The sequence below is a fragment of the Oryza sativa genome, chromosome 2 (assembly GCF_034140825.1).
Source record: "Oryza sativa Japonica Group chromosome 2, ASM3414082v1".
Classification (NCBI taxonomy): domain Eukaryota; kingdom Viridiplantae; phylum Streptophyta; class Magnoliopsida; order Poales; family Poaceae; genus Oryza; species Oryza sativa.
In genome coordinates this window covers 7,572,185-7,596,331 of record NC_089036.1, presented here as the reverse complement: position 1 = coordinate 7,596,331, position 24,147 = coordinate 7,572,185, and the positions used below count along the sequence as shown (strand labels likewise).

The 24,147-nt window shown below is 44.3% G+C and overlaps 2 protein-coding genes across 2 annotated transcripts; both read left to right on the top strand.

Annotated features, from left to right (window-relative positions):
• The first annotated feature begins 2,239 nt into the window (after nucleotides 1–2,239).
• On the top strand, nucleotides 2,240–4,522 carry LOC9270013 (ycf20-like protein). Its single transcript, XM_026023452.2, has 2 exons — nucleotides 2,240–2,524; nucleotides 3,743–4,522. The coding sequence occupies exons 1-2, from the start codon at nucleotides 2,391–2,393 to the stop codon at nucleotides 4,182–4,184; spliced, it is 576 nt and encodes a 191-aa protein (XP_025879237.1). The 5' UTR covers nucleotides 2,240–2,390; the 3' UTR covers nucleotides 4,185–4,522.
• Nucleotides 4,523–19,488: 14,966 nt separating this feature from the next.
• LOC9267338 (protein BZR1 homolog 4) lies at nucleotides 19,489–23,058 on the top strand. Its single transcript, XM_015768668.3, has 2 exons — nucleotides 19,489–19,806; nucleotides 21,825–23,058. The coding sequence occupies exons 1-2, from the start codon at nucleotides 19,582–19,584 to the stop codon at nucleotides 22,653–22,655; spliced, it is 1,056 nt and encodes a 351-aa protein (XP_015624154.1). The 5' UTR covers nucleotides 19,489–19,581; the 3' UTR covers nucleotides 22,656–23,058.
• The last annotated feature ends 1,089 nt before the right edge of the window (nucleotides 23,059–24,147 follow it).

Below are 24,147 nucleotides of genomic sequence, written 5' to 3'. Positions count from 1 at the left end.
ATCGCATCCACCTACCAAGTTGTTGTACTGTGGGTTCAATTTACTCCAAATAGATTAAAGAACTTCAAAAGCCACAAGCTACACAATCCAATGTGGCCTCAAACCAGATTACACATTTGGCTACTCAGACAGCCCACAGTGGGCGTCACCGAAGCCCACGGAGCCGAGCTCTCCAGCCAACGTGAAATTACGTGCATGCCCTCAAAATGGAATAAGTTCACCGGAGGTCCCTCCACTTAACAACGAGATTTTTTGAGGTCCCTTAATCACAAAACCAGAAATATGGACCCCCTAAACTCTCAAAACCATTCACCGGAGGTCCCTCGGCAGTATTTTTGTCCGATTTTGCTGACGTGGCATCTTAGTTAGAAAATAAAATTAAAAAAGTGGGACCCACATGTCAGCTGCACATCTTTTTTTCTTCTCTTTTCTTCACCTTCTCTTCTCTTTACTCTCTTCTCTCCGGCGGAGGGCGGAGTGACGATGGCGAGCGTGAATGTGGGAGGCTGGCGGCGAGCGAGCGCGGCAACGGTCTACGAGTGGTGGGCAGAGCGGCGGAGGACGAGCACGGCAGCAGCCGGCCACCTTTCCCCTCCCCCATCTAGTCATCTCCCGTCGACCACCTCTCCCTCTCCCATCCTCTCCACGTGTCACGCCGGCGGAAGAGGGGGGAGCAGCGATGGAGGAGGAGGGGCTGAGGGGATAGGCGCCTCCTCCAAATCGTCTTCTACGACAATGAGTATGTCGCCTACCACACGACATTGGAGGGGGCGTAGGTTAGGATGGACATGCCGAAGCCGCGGTACAGGCCGTCGGCGGCCACGATCTTGCGGAAGACGTCGAGGCCGCCGCGGTAGTGGGAGGCCGGGCACGGGTTCCCCTGCACCATGAGGCTCTGGCTGATGACGTCGACGGGTGTTCACACCACATGCGCCGCCATAGCGGTGGCGATCCCTGCCGCGGCGCCCGCTGCCGTGGAATCCACGTGCTCTGGCGCGCCGAGGGCAAGCGCTGGACGGTTCCCGCGAGGGAGGCAGCGGTGGAGGAGGCGCCCGTCCTCTCAACCACCACCGCCGATGCGGCGCTCCACCCCCTCTCCCGCCGGCCTCATCTCCGCCCTCTCCGGCCGGCACCAGCTGCTGCCGCGCCACCGCTGCCGCCCCTCCGCCTGTTCCTCCCGAGCCCGAAGCCGCTGCTCGCCCGCTACCACCGCTCCACCGCCGCTTCGCTGCCGTGCTCATCACAGTCGCACTCGCGAACCGCCACCTCGCCCGCCGAACCGCCGCGTCCCTGCTCCGCCTGCCTTCGGATGCGTGTCGCTGTTGCTCCCCCTGTGCGCCAAAGAAAAAAGCGATTTAGAATATCAGTGCTGACTAGGATTGTTGACCTAACATTTTTATGTCACTTACATGTGGTCCCCACATATTTATTCTTATTTTTTTGCTAACTAGAATGCCACGTCAGAAAAACCGGACAAAAATAGTACCGAGGGACCTCCAGTGAACGGTTTGTGAGAGTTTAGGAGTAAATATTTGGTTTTTTTGGTTAAGATACTTTAAAAAATCTCCGGTGAACTTATTCTCCCTCAAAATCGTCATCTTCTCTGCCCTTTGACGCGGTCTCGCTCGCGACCGAACGCGTCTCTCGCTCCCGTTCTCGACAACGCCGCCGCCTCCCGCTCCAAGCCACCGCCGCCGCCGCCGCCTCCCGCTCCGAGCTGGCGCCTCCTCCTCAGCCGCCGCCACCCGCCCGCGCGCCTCCCCTCCCCTCCTCCTCCTCCTCCCCCGCCGGTCGCGCCGCCAGCGGGGCCCTCTCCCTCTCCGCCCTGGCCGGCGGAGCTTGAGCTTGAGCGTCGATTTGGAGTTGGCCGGTGCGGCTTGACGCGTACGAGGATGATGGCGGCGGCGACGGGAAGAAGAAAGCGGCGGCGGTGGCGAGTGCTCGTCCGTCGTCGTCGGCGCCGATCCGGCCGTCCGACTACACGCACAGCTCGGCGCACCACTGCGTCGCGCTGAGGGACGCCGCCGGGCTGGCGGTCCCGCCGCTCGCCCACCCGAGCCGCATCCTCACCGCCTCCGACGCCGCCCGCGAGGCCCGCCTCGCGGCGCTTGACCGCCGCGACGTCCCCGGGGTAGCGACGGAGAGAAGCCACTCGCCACTGACCCACAGGTACGTTTTGCAACTGGAGAGTTGGGCTCCAGCCCAACAAGTTCTCGGCCCAACTATCCACGTACGGAACAGAAGGCGCGATTCTAGACCATCGAAACTGTCAACCACAGGCTACTTCGCATCGCATCGCCTCACCCCGCCGCCGCCGCCGCCGCCGTCGCCGTCGCGGTAGCTCCGCCTTGAGACTGACAGAGGCCCCGTGGCGCCGCTGCCCGCCGGTCATGCCGCTGCGGCGCGGAGCCCTCCCTCCCCGCGCCCCTCTTCGGCCGGCACCCGGCGGTCTCTGCGGCCGCGCGCTCCTCCGCCGGACCTGCAGCCTCTCGTGGCCGGCGACGACGGGCGGAGCGGCGCTCAGGTTAGCCCCCGACGCCGCTGCTCGCTGTCTTCTCTTCTCTTCTCCAGCGTATTGAATTTCTCTACCTAGTATTTCTGTAAAAAAAAAAATCCCAAAAATCAATTGGGAATTGGGTTCCATTGGACTCGTCCAGAACTTTGGGTCAGTTTTCTGTCAACAGGAATTTTGGAGGAGCTGGTTTACGAAAGTTTTAAATCTATGAACAGCATTTCCCCCTACTACAATTAATTTGCATACACATTTCTACTCGGTGGCACCATTGATAAGTAGATCTAGCTTTCAGTACATCTTTTTATGTTTATGATGAGTTCAATCATTTATACAATGCATCTTTGCTGACTATCAGTCAGATTATATTGAAGAATCATATATTTGTTGATATAAGCTGGACACTTGAAGAAATACATTTCAGTTGACATAGGTTGGATTATTGACTGTTTAAAAGGAATTCAATAAGGGCTCACCCAAACAAAAGAATGGAATAGACAATGAAGTGTAATTAGGTTTCACCGCACGTTGTTAGGAAATGCATGGGTTCAAGTTGTGCTCTCCAAGGTGACATGGATGCAAAATGTAGCCTACCTAGATCTCGTTTAGCATCTTCAAACAGAAATGTTATTATGCCGCAAGGCATACAAAATACAAGAATTTGGCAGGTAATCATTATATAATAAGAACTTGTGGACAGTCAATCTTGTTACTGATAGTACCCATTTTTCAATTTATATGGTATCTACCTATTATATGCATAAACTATTTTCAATAAAAAAATAGAAACAATAAAAGTAATCCATCTGTTAAAAAAATATACGACACTTCGGACATGATATGGTATCAAGTGCATAAATTGGACCATCAATTTGTATAGTAATGTCATATGTGTTGGCAAAATAACTGTAAATGTATTGCGGTGCCAAAATATTTCTTGAGCCAGTTTAGTTATACTTTTTTCACATGATAAATATAAATAGGTTTTCTATGTAGTGGCGGTCAAACTTAGGAAGATTTGACTAGTCAGGTTACCAATTTTATATTCTTTTGGGGATGGGAGTAGATGAATTGCTGATGTGTCCATCCTTTGTGGAATTATTTACTAGTTAGCTTCATGACTGAAGGTTTGTAGAGATTGAGAAAAGATAAAAGATTGATGCAATCAATTTCTTCAGATCTCTACTATGCAGAAGATTTGGTAGTTGACTTGATATCTGCACTCTATAGTTACCAGATGAAAAATTCTAGATGGAAGCCAGTATTTGCCTTGGAAACAGGTGGACCATCTAATGCTGATAGCCAAGACTTCGAAGATGATGGTGGCTTTCTTGGTAGAACAAGGCTGGGAAGGCTCATCCAAGCTGCTGGGAGGGAACTACTTGAAAAGCTGAACTCTGCCAGAAGCAACTCCCCCACGAAGATATTCCTTGTGCTGTTTGGCTTCTATACCGCCAACGCATTGGCAACAATCCTAGGGCAGACTGGTGACTGGGATGTTCTTGTGGCTGGTGTTGTAGTGGCTGCCATAGAGGGAATTGGCATGCTTATGTACAGAAAACCGATGAGTAGACCTCCTGGACGATTCCAGTCATTGATTGCAATGGTGAACTACTGGAAAGCCGGCGTATGTCTGGGCCTTTTTGTGGATGCCTTCAAACTGGGAAGCTGAGTTCCCTTCCCACTATCAACTTCTTGTATCAACTTACTAATGTTATTGATTCATTGAGCTCACAATGACACGTGGAATGAACTCCCAAGGCTCCAAACTGCTACCGTGTTGTTGTATGCAGATAAATTTGCTGCGAAGCGTAAACATTACTTCTCGGCTATAAAATGTACATATGTTGATGTAGTCTTCTATGAAATTCTTGTAGTATTACACTAGTCTGATGTCCATATGTGTCTATAGATAAATAATGGTGTCTGTTGTAAGATGACTATTGTTGGCTATTTCCACACCAGGCAAACCATTTAATAAGCTGCTTCTCTCATTGATTATTACCCAAATTGTTCTGTATTTCTGTCTGGCTAGTCTCTCCTGTCTAAAATAATTGTTTTGAAAGTAACATTTTCACTTATTGGTTGTACTACCTCCATTTCACAATGTCATTTTAGCATTTTTCATATTCATATTGATGTTAATGAATCTAGATATATATGTGTGCCTGGATTCATTAACATCTATATGAATGTGGGTAATGCTAGAATGACTTACATTGTGAAAAGGAGGAAGTAATAATTTTCTCAGATGAAGTTTGGTGTTAAACAGAGCTTCTATACATCACTCCCATGTGACGACTGCACGAATCCTGAAGCACATCAAACGGGTATCCATCAGAACTCACATACTCAATGCCTTCTTACTTTCCCCACGATTGCTATGAGCAGGTAAACCAGTGAATTGAGAATTTTTGGCCTGAGTTGAGAAGATTAACTATATTTCAATCTTGTTTTGCCTGAATTCAAAAGATTCCCTTTATCTTAATCTTTTTAATTTTGCCTTGTGAAATCCATGTGTTCTAGATATGCCAAAACAAAGAAATTTTATGGCATTGATGTACCTGTTTGAATTAAATGACCATCTTGACTAGCTGATGACCACTGCAAATGCCTTCCATTCTCCGCCATCCTAAAGTGTTGATGCACGACCCACGATGGGTGTGGGATGAAACTAGTCTATAACAATTATTTAAGGGCGCAAATAAATAAATAAATAAATAAAATATTGGAAAGCTGAAAATTTTATATAAAAATGTTCTTTCGGAGGGCTGATGGAGAAATTTTTTAGAGAAATTATTGTTTAGGAGCTTAAAAAGTAAAATATGCCTATGATTTTTAAGTAAAATAATATGCCTGTGATATAATTCATAATCCGTAAGCCGAAAAATAGTACTGGGGCAAAAAAAGTTATATCTTCTGCAAGCAAAATTATTAAACTAACGTGAGATAATTTTCTGCCGATGTCGAGGAACCAATAGCAAAATAGCCACAAGATTAGAATGACATGATAAATGACCGATGGTTATCCTGACAGGGGAATTATCTTCTAGTAGTATTGGTTTAGCAAAAAGGTAGTAATTCATTTAGCAAATTTTGCTAGACAACATCATGAATTCACGGTTTTACCTGTAGGATATCAGACAAAGTTAATTTTGAGGGAAGACACCATATAGACATAAAAATTAGCTCGTGGACACTACACCATTAGAATATTAATTTTTGGTTGAGTAGGAGAAAAAACCGTGTGAAAGTTCTGAATTACCCATGGGCCCACATGCTAGGCTTGCCATCTCTCTATCCTTCTCTCTCTCGTACATGGAATCCGCATATAAGCCTCTACTATCTTTTTCCCCATCTACTTCCTCTATTCCTCTCACTCTCGCAGGAGGCAAAGGTGAGAGAGTGTCTCGGTGACCGGCGACGGCGAGGCGAGCTAGATGCTGGTTGGGAATGGTGGATCGTGGAAGGAGATGAGCTCCTACTCGACATCATCTGTCATAGTCCACTCGGCATCGGCGCGCTCCTATGGGTGTGGCGCATCCACACGGTTCACGCTGCAGCATGTAAGCAGCGAGGGAGGGGGGGCCCAAACCATGCACCGACATGGGAGTAAGCAGAGTCATGGAGAGGATGGGCTCCATTCCCCCCGGGTGTGCGACTGTGATGAAGATAGTCAGAGGGTGACGATCCAGCTCCCGACAATGGGTCTTGAAAGCAGGGACGCCACAAGTGGTGGAGACCTAAGATCGCGTGCGAAGGACGACTCTTACCACAACCCACAGGCGCCATGCAAGGAGGAGCTTGGGGCGGTGACCGGCCAGAGGCGCAGGTGGTGGTAGACGAGCAGAACGGGACCAAAGTGGAGCTGCACCTACTCAGATAGTCAGATCCAATGGTTCACCAATTCCAACTAGTTGCCGATGAAGGTAGGCTTGTTATTGTGTGCTTGGCGATGCAATGAACTAGGCGTGCAAGAGCTCCTCTCCTTCCACAGCAGGCAGCATGTGGGTTCATGTGCGAGAGAGAGATAGGGATAGAGAGATGGCAAACCTAACATGTGGGCCCAGTGGTAATTTCATAATTTTCACATGATTTCTCTCTTATTCAATCAAAAATTAATATTCTAATGGTTGCGGTTCCCATGAGCTAATTTCCACGCTTCCAAAGTGTCTTCCCCTAAAAATCACTTCGTGTGGTGTTCTACAACTAAAAACGCGAAGTCACAATACCCTCTAGCAAAATTTTCCAATTCCTTTTCGTCACGAGTGAGAATCTCCTTATTTGACATAACTTATCAAATTAATAAGTATCACAAAATATAAAATGTCCTAGGATTTTTGAAGAGGTTTAGGTAAACAAGAAAAAATATACTATAATATCTCTCGTTAAATACTTAAATGAGGAATATGTAACGAGTGAAGGTGGTTGGAGATAAGGATGGATGAAAATTAATTAAATAAGATGTGATTATATGAAAGAAGTAATTAACCCTATTTTCTTATATTATATGACAAATTCATGATAAGATCTATTTTAAGGCTGTGTTCGGAATAATTTGTTCCCAACATGCAATTTGATTTTTTAAGCAACTTTCCTATAGATTTTTTTTTGCAAAAAAAGTACCGTTTAGCAGTTTGAAAAGCACGCGCGCGGAATACGATTGGGAGGGGTTGGGAACCCAGGGTTCCAAACACAGCCTAATTTGTGATGAGTGATATCTCGGTTCAATTAGGATGTGGCCTATGTTACCCATGAGCGTTGTGTGCCCTTGATTTATATGAGCAAGAGTAGAATCTCTTATAAGCCCTCCAACCATACCACTTCCTTTTTTTAAGGAAATCATGCCATTTTCGGATTAACCATTTTATACGAAGCGAGAATGAAAGTGTAAATGAGGTGCTATACGGATGGTTGGTTTGCGGTTCTGGAGGATGGGTTGTCCATCCAACCATATCGCTTTTGGGTTAACCATTTACACGAAATGATGATGAAAGTGTAAGTGAACATGTCTGTCGAATGAAAGTATAAGTGGGTCTACCTGTTGGATGGGCTCAATACTACTTCCAAGTTAATCATTTTACTCGAAGTGAGAATAAAAGTGTAGGGGGTGCTATGTGTCAGTGTTGGAATTAATAGATGGGCTAAGGCCCATTCGAAGATTAATTCTTTGGGAAATCACAAAAGCCCACCTCATGGGATGGCATGCATGTGGAGTTTAGTACCACCTTGCTTATTCTAGAAGAGGGAGGCCTCCTGAAAAGGGAGGATGCCCTCCTAGCCACTTGAAGTATGTGTGGTGGAGAGAAGAGGGGGAACACACGCGCGCGCTCGCTCGCCTCGCCTGGGCAGGGCAGGCGGCGCGCACGACGTACGCGTCGAATGGTCCGCAAAGTTGGCTCCTCACCCTTGCGCAGATGCAGCCTCCTTTTTGCAGTTTTGTTTTGCTGCAGGAAAATTCGGATTTGTTTTATTGTTGGAAACATTCCGAAAAATCCGGTGCGTGAAAACGGCGTGGAGTCCGGATAAGTTACGCGCGACTTATCCGGCTCGGTTATGCAGAGTGGAGATCGTGCGGGCGCCCTGATCAAGCGACCTATCTCTATATAAACTGTGCCGCCACCTTCACGCAACACACACGAAATCAATCTAGGGTTTGCCTCCTCCTCTGTGTTGCGCCATCGCTCGTAGACTACTCCATCCCACTCGCCAGCGTGCACCGGCGATTGGGAGAGCAGGTCTTCGGAACCTCTGCCTTCGACGTCCTGCATCGGGAGAAGGCGGCAATAAGGTTTTTGGGAAGCGCTTCGCACGACTGCTTCCTTCCTGTTCGTCCGCGACGGCTTGCCTTCATCTCCGCTCGCGTGCTGCGCGCCTTCGTTGATGCTCGCAACCGCGAGTAATTCCTGCCGAGCAACCGGTCTTTCCGCCACCTCGGTACGTGTTCGACATGTTACGCATATTTGATCTGTTCATGTTTTACTGATTAGTTTACATGTGTAGATCTAATGATGCGTTAATGCTAGTATACATCTGTAATGTCATGATTTATTTATGGAATATATTAAATCATTATATGCCTATATTCTCAACAATCCAAAAACCTTATGATAGGCACTGTGAGTTTACTATGGCTGGTTTTGCCAATGCACTGAGGCCGGATAAATTTACCGGTGTGCACTTTAAGAGATGGCAGATCAGGGTCACTCTATGGTTGACAGCTATGAAATGCTTCTAGGTGAGTACTGGCAAGCCTATGGGCGTTCTTAATGCTGATCAGCAGAAAGAATTCGATGAGGCCACTACTCTCTTTGTGGGATGCATTCCTAGCGTGCTTGGCGATCGTCTGGTCGAGGTGTATATGCATATGACCGACGCTAAGGAGTTGTGGGATGCACTGAATACTAAATTCGGTGCTACTGATGCTAGCAATGATCTGTATATCATGGAGCAGTTTCATGACTACAAGATGGCTGACAACCGTTCTGTAGTCGAACAGGCTCATGAGATACAAACCATGGCTAAGGAACTCGAACTCCTTAAGTGTGTCTTACCCGACAAATTTGTGGCCGGGTGCATTATTGCGAAACTACCTCCATCTTGGAGAGGTTTCGGTACTGCACTCAAACACAAGAGACAGGAATACTCCGTTGAGGGGTTGATAGCGTCTCTTGATGTTGAGGAGAAAGCTCGGGAAAAAGATGTCGCGTCTAAGGGCGATGGTGGGCAGTCCACTGCCAATGTTGTGCACAAGGCCCAGAACAAGAGCAAGGGGAAATACAAAGCTCAGCAGACCACCAACTTCAAGAAGAAGAACAACAACAACAATCCTAATCAGGATAAGAGGACTTGCTTTGTGTGTGGTCAACCTGGCCATCTGGCCAGGAAGTGTCCACAATGCAAGGGGATGAAGGCACCTGCAGGGCAGACCTCTAAGTCTGCCAATGTGACCATTGGCAACACTGGAGATGGAAGCGGGTATGGTAATTTACCTACTGTTTTTTCAGTTAATTAGTCTACTAATTGGTGGGTTGATACAGGGGCCAATGTACATGTTTGTGCTGACATCTCATTGTTTTCTTCTTATCAGGTCGCATGGGGTTCCACCGTCCTAATAGGGAATGGGTCACATGCTTCTGTTCATGGTGTTGGCACGGTAGATCTGAAGTTTACTTCGGGAAAGATCGTGCAGCTGAAGAACGTGCAGCATGTCCCTTCTATCGACAGGAATCTTGTTAGTGGCTCCCGTCTGACTAGAGACGGATTTAAGTTGGTTTTTGAGTCTAATAAAGTAGTCGTGTCTAAACATAGATATTTTATTGGTAAAGGTTATGAGTGCGGAGGCCTGTTCTGCTTTTCCTTTTCTGATTTCTGCAATAAGTCTGTGAACCATATTTGTGGCAGTGTGGATGATGAGGCTAATGTATGGCACTCACGTTTATGTCATATTAATTTTGGCTTGATGTCTCGGCTTTCCAGCATGTGTTTAATTCCTAAGTTTTCCATTGTCAAAGGTTCTAAGTGCCATAGTTGTGTGCAATCAAAGCAACCTCGCAAGCCTCACAAGGCTGCTAAAGAGAGAAACTTGGCACCTCTAGAACTCTTACACTCAGATCTCTGTAAAATGAATGGGGTGTTGACGAAGGGTGGAAAACGATATTTCATGACGTTGATTGATGATGCTACTAGATTTTGCTATGTGTACTTGTTGAAAACGAAAGACGAGGCTCTAGACTATTTTAAAATTTATAAGGCAAAAGTTGAAAATCAACTTGACAGAAAGATAAAAAGACTTAGGTCTGATCGTGGTGGAGAGTTTTTCTCAAACGAGTTTGACTTATTCTGTGAGGAACATGGCATTATACATGAGAGGACGCCTCCCTATTCTCCTGAGTCTAATAAGATTGCTGAAAGGAAGAACCGCACACTGACCGACTTGGTGAATGCCATGTTGGACACCGCAGGACTACCTAAGGCATGGTGGGGGGAGACATTGTTGACCTCGAATCATGTGTTAAACAGAGTTCCTAACAGAAATAAGGACAAAACACCATATGAGATATGGATTGGGAGAAAACCATCACTTTCTTACTTGCGCACATGGGGGTGCTTGGCGAAAGTCAACGTATCAATAACGAATAAGCGCAAACTTGGACCTAAGACTGTGGACTGTGTCTTTCTGGGATATGCTCACTACAGCATTGCCTATAGATTTTTAATAGTTAAATCTGAGGTACCTGACATGCATGTTGGTACAATTATGGAGTCTCGTGATGCTACCTTCTTTGAGAGCTTTTTCCCAATGAAGGATACACATAGTAGTTCTAGCCAACCCTCTGAAATAATTCTCAGTTCAATCACACCACCAGAACAAACTGAACATACACATGAACATGTCACTGAGGAGGATGACAGTGAAGCTCCTCGAAGGAGCAAAAGACAAAGGACGGTTAAGTCTTTTGGTGACGATTTCACTGTGTACCTCGTGGATGACACTCCTAAGTCAATTTCAGAAGCATACGCATCTCCTGATGCAGACTACTGGAAGGAGGTTGTCCGTAGTGAAATGGATTCCATTATCGCTAACGGGACTTGGGAGGTGACAGAGCGGCCTATGGGTGTAAACATGTGGGGTGCAAGTGGGTGTTCAAGAAGAAGCTCAGGCCTGATGGTACTATTGAAAAGTACAAGGCTCGGCTTGTTGCTAAGGGCTATACTAAAAAAGAAGGCGAAGATTTCTTTGACACTTACTCACCTGTTGCTAGATTGACCACAATTCGTGTGCTACTTTCCCTAGCAGCTTCATATGGTCTTCTCGTTCATCAAATGGACGTTAAGACAGCTTTTCTTAATGGAGAGCTAGATGAGGAGATCTATATGGATCAACCTGATGGGTTTGTAGTTGAAGGTCAAGAAGGCAAAGTGTGCAAATTGTTGAAGTCTTTGTATGGTCTGAAACAAGCTCCTAAGCAATGACATGAGAAATTTGACAAAACATTGACATCTGCAGGCTTTGCAGTCAATGAGGCAGATAAATGTGTGTACTATCGCCATGGTGGGGGTGAGGGAGTTATTCTGTGCTTGTATGTTGATGACATACTGATATTTGGGACAAACCTTGAGGTGATAAATGAGGTTAAATCATTCTGATATGAAGGATTTGGGAGTAGTTGATGTTATCTTAAACATTAAGCTAATTAGAGGTGAGAATGAGATTACACTTTTGCAGTCCCATTATGTGGAGAAGATCTTGAATTGCTTTGGCTACATTGATAGTAAGCCTTCTCCAACACCTTATAATCCTAGCTTGTTGCTTCGCAAGAACAAGAGAATTGCTAGGAATCAACTGGAATACTCCCAAATCATTGGCTCGCCGATGTACCTGGCTAGTGCAACTAGGCCTGATATCTCCTTTGCTGTGAGCAAGTTGAGCTGGTTTACCTCTAATCCGGGAGATGATCACTGGCGTGCGCTTGAGCGAGTAATGCGCTATCTGAAAGGTACTATGGAATTGGGACTTCACTATTCTGGGTATCCTGCGGTACTAGAGGGATATAGTGATTCTAAGTGGATCTCTGATGTGGATGAGATCAAAGCCACTAGTGGATATGTCTTCACATTGGGTGGTGGTGCTGTTTCGTGGAGGTCTTGCAAACAGACTATTTTGACGAGGTCAACCATGGAAGCAGAACTGACGGCACTGGATACTGCTACTGTTGAGGCAGAATGGCTGCATGATCTATTAATGGATCTGCCTATTGTTGAAAAACCGGTGCTGGCTATCCTTATGAACTGTGACAATCAAACGGTAATTGTCAAAGTGAATAGTTCTAAGGATAATATGAAATCGTCTAGACATGTGAAAAGACGATTGAAGTCTGTTAGGAAATTGAGAAACTCCGGAGTTATAACGTTGGATTACATCCAAACAGCTTGAAACCTGGCAGATCCCTTCACGAAGGGACTATCACGAAATGTGATAGATAATGCATCGAAGGAGATGGGTTTGAGACCCATGTGAGTTATACTATGGTGGTAATCCAGTCTATGTGATCGGAGATCTCGTGAATTAGAACCTGGGAAGAACAAACCATTAGTAAACTAGAGGAGAGTACCAATCTATACCCTCTCTAAGTGAAGATACATGTACTCTCGTGAGCTGCAAGGCAGGTTGGCTATGCCTTAATGAGTTCTGTTGGCTTTAATTAGCGAAGATGTTGTCCTGCAGAGCATTCTTGAAAGAACTCACCTTTGTAAGCTTGACTGTTGGCCGCAGTCTATTAAGATTTTGGGTGAATCTTCTAGGAAGCTTACTAAAAACCTAGGAGTATGACTTATACGCTCCACCCGAGGGGTAGTCTACAGACGGTCTAGTACCAGATAAGACTCTGAGTGAAACTTGCTTGCACAAGACTTGCAATTCAAGGCGTAGTCCATTGTTCAAGTTGTGAGTTAGTGTAGCTTGGAGTTCTAGGTGGATGTTCAACCTTAATCGGTCTCCATCGAACCGCTGGTATATAAACAGTACATTGGAAAAGGCAAATCTCAGTGGGATTTTGAGATTTGGTGGGGGATTGTTGGAATTAATAGATGGGCTAAGGCCCATTCGAAGATTAATTCTTTGGGAAATCACAAAAGCCCACCTCATGGGATGGCATGCATGTGGAGTTTAGTACCACCTTGCTTATTCTAGAAGAGGGAGACCTCCTTAAAAGGGAGGATGCCCTCCTAGCCACTTGAAGCATGTGTGGTGGAGAGAAGAGGGGGAACACGCGCGCGCTCGCTCGCCTCGCCTTGCCTGGGCAGGCGGCGCGCGTGCACGACGTACGCATCGAATGGTCCGTAAAATTGGCTCCTCACCATTGCGCAGATGCAGCCTCTTTTTGCAGTTTTGTTTTGTTGCAGGAAAATTCGGATTTGTTTTGTTGTTGGAAACATTCCGAAAAATCCGGTGCGTGAAAATGGCGTAGAGTCCGGATAAGTTACGCGTGACTTATCCGGCTCGGTTACGCAGAGTGGAGATCGTGCGGGCGTCCTGATCAAGCCACCTATCTCTATATAAACCGTGTCGCCGCCTTCACGCAACACACGCGAAATCAATCTAGGGTTTGCCTCCTCCTCTGTGTTGCGCCGTCGCTCGTAGACTACTCCATCCCGCTCGCCAGTGTGCACCGGCGATCAGGAGAGCAGGTCACCGGAACCTCTGCCTTCGACGTCCTGCACCGGGAGAAGGCGGCAATAAGGTTTTTGGGAAGCGCTTCGCGCGACTGCTTCCTGTTCGTTCGCGACGGCTCGCCTTCCTATCCGCTCGCGTGCTGCGCGCCTTCGTCGACGCTCGCAACCGCGAGTAGTTCCTGCCGAGCAACCGGTCTTTCCGCTACCTCGGTACGTGTTCGACATGTTGCGCGTATTTGATCTGTTCATGTTTTACTGTTTAATTTACATGTGTAGATTTAATGATGCGTTAATGCTAGTATACATATGTAATGTCATGATTTATTTATGGAATATATTAAATCATTATATGCCTATATTCTCAACAGTCAGTGTGTTTGCCTGTCGGATAGACTGGGCTGCACGGTTCTGGTAGAGCATGAGTAACAATCTTCCAAATAATCAGTCAATCGTGTGAAATTTGATTAGAGATAAATAAGTAAATTTTACAGAGTTTCTTTTTAGATTATATAAAAGATGCACGCTCACCGACCTGGGATGCATATGTAAAAATCCTTGTATAATGCAATAGTCAATTTGGCATGCAAGCACTGACAGAGTGACACAAGAAGGTTTCTTTTTCCCCTGATCCAAGGAGCAAAGTGACAAAAATGGCATTGCATGCGCCACATATAGCTGGCTTAGCCATTGCTCCCTCTTTGGTCTCTTTCCCCCAGGTCACCCGGTCACCCCTTCCTACGTATTTGGCATCATCCTCCTCGTGATGCTATCTTTTGCCATCTCAATTCTTTCTCATCCTAGGCATCGATATTCGTATTTGTATTGATCGTTTCGAATATCGGTTCACTTTCAAAAATATAAGCGTATTTTCGGTTACGAAACTAAATAAGATATCTGATTTCTATTTATGAAATTGGATGAAGGATATATCCTAATAGATTTAGAATAATACTCCCTCCGTTTCGTATTAATGAATCGCTTTGATTTTTCTATTAGTTAAAATTTATAAGTTTAATCAAATTTATAAAAAAAAATATAATAACATTTTCAACCTGAAACAAATATAATATTAAAATATATTCAATATTACATTTAACAAAATTGGGCCTGTTCGGCTGCCGTTCAGCAGCGCTGCTGCTGCTGCAGGCTGCAGCGGTAATTTGTGTTGTGTGGCTGCAGCCGTGCTGCTTGTTGCTGTGCAGCTGGCAGCCATGTAGCTGTAAAAAATACCAGTCGAACAGGTCCATTAATTTAGCGTTGTAAATGTTGCTAAATTTTTCTATAAACTTAATAAAATTTTAAATTTTTATTTAGAGAAAAATATAAATAATTTATAATATAAAACGAATATGTTATTACAATTTAGAAGCGGTGGGAATAGCTAGCTGCCCTGCAGTGCTACTCCTGCAGATCGATATGCAGTGTTTCTGGCCGCCGGCAGCATGCGTGCCTGACGACGACGTGGCGATCGACAGGACTAGCTAGCTATCCTGACCTGTGGGCCCTGCTTGACAGGAAGAGATATATCCTCCTATTTTTAATACTAGATGTCGTTGGTTTTTGATCATTTATTTTATTAAAAAAATATGTAATTATTATTTATTTTATTGTGTTTTGATTTATCATTAAATATTTTTCAAGCATGACATAAATACTTTTATATTTGTATAAAATTTTCAAATAAAATTAATAGTTAAAGATTGATTATAAAAAAAATCAACAGTTTCGTACATTGAAACACGGATATAGTATGAAACGATGATGGAGCATATGCATGCATGTACGTGCATGCATGAGCAGAAGAGAGGAGGGAGAGGCGCATATGGACCAGCAGCCGGCCTGTACGTTGCCGTTGGATGAGGCAAGAAAACGACGTGTCATGCTGCATGCTTGGCCCTTCTTCCACGATATGCAATCTGCCACTGCTTGAAAATGCGGCATGCATGCTTGCTTTGCTTGCTCTGGCATTTTCGTTCTGTCGGTCATGAACTTTGGTTTAATTTGGTTTGTTTGGAGAAGAAATCATATTCCGCGGTAATTCTTTCACACGCCAATTGATGGATAAATTAATAAGGAAAATGCTACAACATGGTATACTTTTGGACAGGATGATACTTTTTTAAGGTATCGGCTAGTTGATATCCGTTTAGACGGGGTGATATATTTGAGATATCGATTGATTCATTTTTTTTTCAATATATATGACGTTGTTGGCTTTTGTTATAATATTTGGCCATTTGTCTTATTAAAAATTTTATGCAAATCTTAAAAATATAAGTAGTGCTTAAAGTTTATTAGTGATAAATCAAGCCACATCAAAACAAAATATATTTATTTAATTTTTGAATAAGACGAATGATTAAACATGATGTAAAAAGTTAACGGCGTCATATATTAAAAAACAAATGTAGTAGTATTATTTATCGATCATCTTGCTTTTTTATTTAAATTTCATTTACTTTTGAATATGGCCTGGATTACTTTAATGTTGTGCCATCCTCATCGCTTATCCATCGCTGTTTGATGGGTGCTAGCTGGAGCTTAGTTAAAGACAATTATCAGGCCATTACAAGCACGTGATTGTCCACGTCATAACAACTAGTTACGAGCGGACCTACAATGGGACATGGGACATGGGTACATTTCTATCCCAAATTTTTGTAAAAAATAAGTGATTTTATAGGTATAATATGTCTATATACCATTACTTGTGTCAAAACAAGCACACTTAATCCCAAAATCATTCTTTCTAAGGGTATTAAACGTATTTTCTAGCTTAGTTACGTTGTTTTGTAAATTTTCCTGTATAATTGGTCTCTATTAATTTGCATTGGGATCAAAATTATCACTTGACTTTCACTTATAGCAAGTCTTTTTTTATTTTTTTTGGAGTATTTAACTATGCTTAAGTGATGTTGTATCTTTATCTTAGAAATCTTGCATCCGCCACTGAACTAGTTGATATTTCGTGTGTTGATACGTGGGTATAAGAATTCTTTTAGGAAGAAACATTGATCGGTCTAATGTTCAATGTGTATTAGACATTTCAATCTAATGGCTGACCCAATTTGATGACGTAGTTAAATGTGAGAGTATTTTTTTAAGCTATTAATATAGCTGTGTATATAAATAAATGATAATACTCGACTGAGATTTGGAGATCTATTGAGTAGTAAATCTTTTACTTTTAACCATGAGATAAACCTATATACTTATGCAGGTATCTATTAACTGTGCTTTTATCATCTTGACTCAAAATGGCATCGATCTTATCGATGGATAACCTAAAAAGTGCTTAATTTGTGTGAGCCCCATATTATTAACCATCTAAATTAAGCATCAAGAGGAAGATTGTGTGAGACATGCATCTCAGTGGACAAACACAAATTATTCACTAAGAAAAAAAAATTCTCCACAAAGTAAGCAGCGGTTCATGAGTTGGCCGGTATCCCGGGTTCGTACTAACTGAAACCCACACATCCAACCGCGGTTAACCGCGCTCACGCCGTGTGCTAGCTAGCTCATGCATGATGCTGATCTCATGAGTCATGAGCCACTGCACGGCACGGCCTATCTCCTGCTGCTGATCTCTAGTCCACTTCACGTACGTGCCAGCTGCCAGCAACTGTTGGTACGGTACCTTGCTTGCATAGAGATGGATTGTATTCTCTGGTGAACTTCCATGATCCAAGTTACTAAATAATTATGAATAAAATTCAAAAATATTGATAAGATATATTAATATATAATACTCCTATATCATTGAAAAAAAATACAATTTCAAATTTAATTTCTACAAGTTATAATAAAAATAATAAATTAAACTCTAATTAGTATACGTATTCCCTGTCAAATTTAACATGGCCAGAGAGACTAAGGGGGTGTTTAGATGGGGCTAAAACTTTTTAGCCCATGTCACATCGGATGTTTGGACGCTAATTTAGAGTATTAAATATGGAATAATAAAAAAACTAATTTCATAAATGAGAGCTAATCCGCGAGACGGATTTTTTAAGCCTAATTAATCCATAATTATCAAAAGTTTACTGTAGCATCACATTGTCAAAATCATGGCGTAATTAGACTCAAAAGATTCGTCTCGCGAATTAGTCCAAGCTTATGGAATGGGTTTTGTAATTAGTGTATGTTTAATACTCTAAATTAATATCCAAACATCCGATGTGACAGGGACTTAGAATAAGTCCCTGAAAACCAAACAGCCCCTAATAACTGACTGCACCTAGCCCTTTTAGGCTAGGTAAGCCTAGCAGTAGTTCCTCTCAGGAAATGGTAGTTATTAGATTTATAGTGTTATATTGATTTCATACGGTTGCACTTTCATAGTTAATGACCGAGTCAAACCGATTTGATTAATGCGGTACATCTTATCACAACCATGTTTGTCTAATCAATATCACACATAAATTAATTAGTAACAAATAATATGTGTTACCTGTACATATAATTGTGTCTGCAGTTATGTTGATTAACGATTATTTTTATAGCAATTTTTATCAACTCCTATATGCACTGTAAATGGTAATCCTAGAGTTATACAATCGTGCTATGGAACTAACTGGACGCTTTACAATCCATAGCTCTATCTAGTGCGTTACGTTGTAGATAGATTACTAGAGATATTAATGTTTTATTTACACCTTGAATGCATGTACAGTTGTAGTTCCATGGTTACGTAACCATGTGCTAGACCCAATTGAACCGTTTGAAATCTTTTGTTTTGACTGTGCAGATCAATTATTATAGATAACAATGCTCTATTAATGCGTAGCACGTCCAATTTTACGTTCTATGTTACTAGACAAACCATTACTGTTGTCACGGTAAAGATTAACATAATCTAATTGTCTAATCAATGTCACGCGTAAATCGACAAAGAAGGAATCACATGTTTAATTTAAACTATCCAATACTACATGTAGTCATTATGAGGATAAAATTGCATTCCATGGCCGTTACACAACCAGATTAACCGTTACGGTGGTTATTGTGGCAAATTTAATATCGTCCCCTTCGTCTAATCAATGTCACGTGTAAATCGTCAAAGGAGATATCACGAGATACGTTTAAACTATCCAATCGTGCAGACAGTAACTACGATAGGCAGTTAATCAATGACAACAATTCTCGTTATTGACTTCCACATACACATATTTATAATAATTTAACGGCTATATAACCATGCGCTACACAAAACCAAAACCGTTACAAACCATAACTAGACTCGTGCTAGCTTTTAACTAATCATTACTGTAGAGTTATCATTGACACATTGAACAGTGACAGCAACCACACTAGCTATATCCATCTTCTCCCCCAACCTCATCAAACCAAATCATACACATCATACCAAAACCCAAGTCATCAAGGGCACCCCCAAGAACATATCCAAAACCCAAGCCGGCCGGTCGTTTGACCACCACTGGTCCAGTAGCACACCAACCCCCCACAGTCACTGACACCCTGGCCCCACCACGCGTCACCTGACCACCCACGCCGCTCACGCTTGGTTTGCATGGATTAGCTTAGCTTAGCTAGCTGCTGCTAAAAATGGCCACTGTTCACTAAGGCGATAGGCTAGTTAAGCCACTGCGAATGCATTCCATTCTCGGCCACCCCCGCCTTAACTGCGGCGGAATCATTACCGGCCACCCCCGCGCGAAATGCCGCATTTACCCTCCCCCGCGCAAGACCACCCAGGGGTAGAATGGTCATTGCGCGTCCTCCGGCCGTTACTGCTTCTCCGGCGTATTTATACGCCGCGCCTGCGAGGCTGACACTGCAGAGCGCGCGGCGAGCTTGCAGCGGCGGCGACGGCGAGCGCGCACCGCCGTTGGCTTCCTCGTAGGTCGCGGCGGTGAGGTGAGGTGAGAGGGATGATGAACGGAGGAGGGGGAGGGAGGGTGCCGACGTGGAGGGAGCGGGAGAACAACCGGCGGCGGGAGCGGCGGCGGCGGGCGATCGCGGCGAAGATCTACGCGGGGCTGCGGGCGTACGGAAACTACACGCTCCCGAAGCACTGCGACAACAACGAGGTGCTCAAGGCGCTCTGCAACGAGGCCGGCTGGACCGTCGAGCCCGACGGCACCACCTACCGCAAGGTCCCTCTTCCTCTTCCTCTTCTTCTTCTTGCAAATTAATTAAGCGATTTCTCGTCGAATTTCATTTAATCTTTTGCTCTTATATGGAATGGATTTCTTGCTTAATTTGCGTCGGCTGTAGAGGAGGGTACCGAATTTTTCTCGTTATCCATGATTGCCTTTTTGGCTTTTTTTTTTTATTCCTCGTTCCTGCAACGCGGCGCGCGTGCTCTCTCCTCTCCTCTCCTTTCTCTCCTCTGCTTCGTCTTCCTCCTTTTACTCCGATAATGGCGGGGGAAATTCTCTCCTCTCATCTCCTCTTTTCTTTGCGTGCGTGGGACAAGCCACGCACTAGGAGCTCAGGATTACGCGTGCCGCCGCGACATTCCGTGGCCGTTTCCTGGATAAAAAGCGTTCGTTTTCTTTCTCTTTTTTTTTTTTGGTTTTGTTTCTTTGTTGTTTTTGGTATTAAAAAGATCTTCCGTTATCTGAACAAAAATGGTTTTAGATTGTTGTTGATTTCATCTTCTTCATCTGTGGGGTGGAGAGATGATGCTGTGGCGCTGGGTCTTTTTAGCAAGATTTAGTGTCTTTTTAGGCAGGGAAAAGAGGTCGTAGTAGTAGTGGTGCTGTACTTAAAGCTCATCACTTTGTTTTCTTTCTTTTTTTTGTTCTTATTTTATTTTTGTCTTGGCAGAAGAGCAGTACTAGCATCTTTTTGGTTGTAGTACTAGCTCTGAAGTCTGAACATTGCTATCAGGATCTTGTTTGCAGAATACAATGTATCAAATCTATCTGTTTTCAAGCATTTCTTTTTGTTATCTATGGTGCTTTTTAGATGCCTGCTCTTCTTTTAAAAAAAAATTAAGGATTAGATCATCTCTTCTTTTCTGAAGTCTTCTGGATGACAAGTTGGCTGACAAGTGAAAACCGAAAAAAACTGAAGTGCTACTTGTTTTCAATTGAAAAGAAATGCAAAATAGGATGTGGCTTGCACGCGTTAGTAACTGCATGGTTAGACTGCCAAACAAATCGCTTTTGAATTAAGGTGTAGATTAATACAAGAATCAAAGATTGTTAGTTTTTGGTCAAAGCTAGTACCTTTACAGAATCCATCTGCCCTGTTTTGTCAAAGTAAGTCTAAGTTGGCTGCAAGCTCTGCCTCTAGATACCTTGAGTAAATTCTCTTTTTAAGATTAGCATTATCTCTATGGATGCATCTATATGTAGTACTGGAGCCTGGACAGAATTGAAGCTGCTCATGTGAAAAAAGGACTGGTGAAAGAGGCAATTATGGAGACAAAAGTTAGTGGCATGGTCATAGGCAGATAGATATGGGCATGACCGAATATTACATCAAAGAAAGCTAAGGCTGTCACAGAAGCCTTTGATTTCAGAAAATCAACTTTGCATTACAAAATGACAAATTCTACCCAAGTATCTTCTTTCTTTTATTGCAATCGGCTTTTTAGAGCAGTAGTTGTTTTTTTTTTTGTGTGCGTTTCACTGAGGATTTTAATTACCTTTCAGTTAAGTTTGCATTGCCACTATTTGGTATTATCATGGTTATAGTTTGAATTGATGAAAACTCCTGTGCCAGCAATGTTAATATTTCTGGCCATAATTTGTGAAGTTTTAATTCTGAGGCAGCGAATTTCAGTAAGAATTTGCATTCACGTTTCTTGTAACTTTATTTTCACATTGTGTTCTGAGGTGATTTTCTTATTCCTGTTCTGTACATCTGATTTTTGTTCTTCTATACAAAATGTCACATTTTTTTTACTTAAAAAACGACACAGATTTTATATTCATATTTTACTGTACATGATCAAATCTTCTGATTTTTTTTATTCTTCTATGCAAAATGTTACAATTTTTTTTTTAATTCTTGTTAAACTGTACATGATAAATTTTTCTGATTGTTATTCTTCTATGCAAAATGTCATTAACTTGCTATTGTCAAATTCACCAATTTGGTTTAAATTTTCGCTTCAAAAAATTTGGTTTAATTTGTCGAACCGTTCGTCTGTGTGTTTCAGGGATGCAAGCCGCCGGCGTCAGAGCTCGCTGATCAGCTCGGCCGCTCGCCGTCGGCGAGCCCGTGCTCGTCGTACCAGCCGAGCCCGCGCGGGACGTCCTCCTTCCCCAGCTCCGGCTCCTCCTCCCAGATCACGCTCGGCGGCGGCGGCGGCGGCGAGGGCAGCAGCCTCATCCCGTGGCTCAAGACCCTCTCCTCCGCCGGCGTCGGCATCGGCGGCGGCTCGTCGTCCAAGTTCCCGGCGCACTACTCCTACTTCGGCGGCGGCTCCATCAGCGCGCCGGTGACGCCGCCCTCGGGCTCGCCGCCGCGCACGCCGCGCCTCAAGACGGCCGCCTGGGAGGAGTACCACCACCACCACGCCGGCAGCGTGCTGCCGCCGTGGGCCACCGTCGGCGCGAGCTACGCCTACGCGGCCTCGTCGTCCCTGCCAAACTCCACCCCGCCGAGCCCGCGCCGCAAGGTCGCCGCAGCCGCCGCCGCCGCCGGCGGCGGCAACGACGCGGCGGCGTGGCTTGCCGGGTTCCAGATATCCTCCGCCGGGCCGTCGTCCCCGACGTACAGCCTCGTGGCTCCTCCTCCCAACCCGTTCGGCGCCGCCGCCGCCGCCGCGGGGTCCTCCTCGAGGGTGATGAGCGGAGCGTGCTCGCCGGTCGCCGGCGGCGACGTCCAGATGGCCGACGCGGCGCGCCGCGAGTTCGCGTTCGGCGGCGAGGGCGGCAAGATGACCGGGCTGGTGAAGGCGTGGGAAGGGGAGCGCATCCATGAGGAGTGCGGCTCCGACGATCTCGAGCTCACCCTCGGGAGCTCCATGACTCGCGGCGATCGCTAAGCTTACTTCCTCATCTCATCAAGAAGAAGAAGAAGACGAAGAAATCAAGAATTGGAGAAATCATCATCAGAGAGGGGTTCAGAAGAAGTTCATCTTATGAGGAGTCTCTGAACTGGGTTTAAATTCATGCAGGCCGTCGTTTAAGTTTAGCTTCTTTTTGATTTTTTTTTTTGCTTTCTTATATCCTATAATTTTCGGTTGTTAGAAGACAATGAAAAGGAAAACATGGCAAGGGAAGGGAATTAGGATGTTCATGGTTAATGGGTTGTCAGACAGTTGGGAGTAGAATTCAGAGAATAATTTTATACATTTTGCTTCCTGCTCATGATCAATGCTGGTTTATGCTCTGTATTCTGTGTGTTGCTGATTGATTATCCATTTATCCATTGCTACTCACTTTCCAGGATACTGTATCATTCTCTTGCTCATCTCATCTCTAGTAAGTATATTCAGCTTAATTCCATCATGGTAGAACTGAACTGGAACTGAAGTGAATTATGCATCTCAATGATTCAAGGGCACTAGTATCGAGGACGGCACATTCAGTCAGACACCGATTGGACACTGCCGCATTACTGTATCTTCAGGGCTGGATGGACATTGGTGTTTGTTAAGACCAGGAATATACATTTTGCAGTGACAGGGACAGAGATTCCATTCATCTGCAGTGTGTGCTCTGGGCATGCCAGACAAGCTCAACATGCGGCACGCTTCAGTAATCATAGTCATTAGCTGCAGTGTCATGCACTCCCTCCGTCCCAATATATTAAAACCTAGGACATGATGAGACATTTTCTAGTACTACGAATCTGGACAGACCTCCGTCCCAATATATTAAAATCTGTCCAGATTCGTAGTACTAGAAAATTCTGTCCAGATTCGTAGTACTAGAAAATATCCCATCCTATCCTAGGTTTTAATATATTGGGACGGAGGGAGTATTTTCTCACAACTCATCATGTCAAGTGCAATGGCATCATATGAACAAAAAAAAAATACCACCACTACCTTGATGAAGTCATTTTCTGTTTTATCTTTTGCTAGAGAAGTATTGTTTCTCAGGTCTAGTGCAATTCTGCATGAATTTCTTGCATCAGAATTACAGGCTAGCTGAAACAATGTAATGAAGTAGTAGTACATTTTAGTTTGCTATTGCATTGCCAGGACAAAATAATTACCCAGGGAATGCAACAACACACAACATCACAACAGGATGACAGAGCCAGTACAACCAGCTTTTTCAGTGTCCTCTTTAGGACCATCAAAAATGACTATACTGCCTGTGAATTCTATCAAGAAGAGAGGTTGGGGGACCCTCCTCTTTTCCCCTGGAGGAGGTGCACAAATTCAAAGATCATAGAAAAGATGGGAGGACATTCACATGTACACTGAGAAAAAAGTTGCATGCAACCAAAAAAAAAAAAACAGTCCTAGGTCATTCACAGCAGGAGTGCTGATCAATGCAGCTGAAGAACATGCATGCAGATCATCA

Excerpts from the sequence above, each read along its gene's own strand:
- LOC9270013 (XM_026023452.2), top strand. The coding sequence starts at position 2,391 with ATGCCGCTGCGGCGCGGAGCCCTCCCTCCCCGCGCCCCTCTTCGGCCG. Across the intron at positions 2,525-3,742 it reads ACGGGCGGAGCGGCGCTCAG|TTACCAGATGAAAAATTCTA; the intron begins GTTAGCCCCCGA and ends TGCACTCTATAG.
- LOC9267338 (XM_015768668.3), top strand. The coding sequence starts at position 19,582 with ATGATGAACGGAGGAGGGGGAGGGAGGGTGCCGACGTGGAGGGAGCGG. Across the intron at positions 19,807-21,824 it reads ACGGCACCACCTACCGCAAG|GGATGCAAGCCGCCGGCGTC; the intron begins GTCCCTCTTCCT and ends TGTGTGTTTCAG.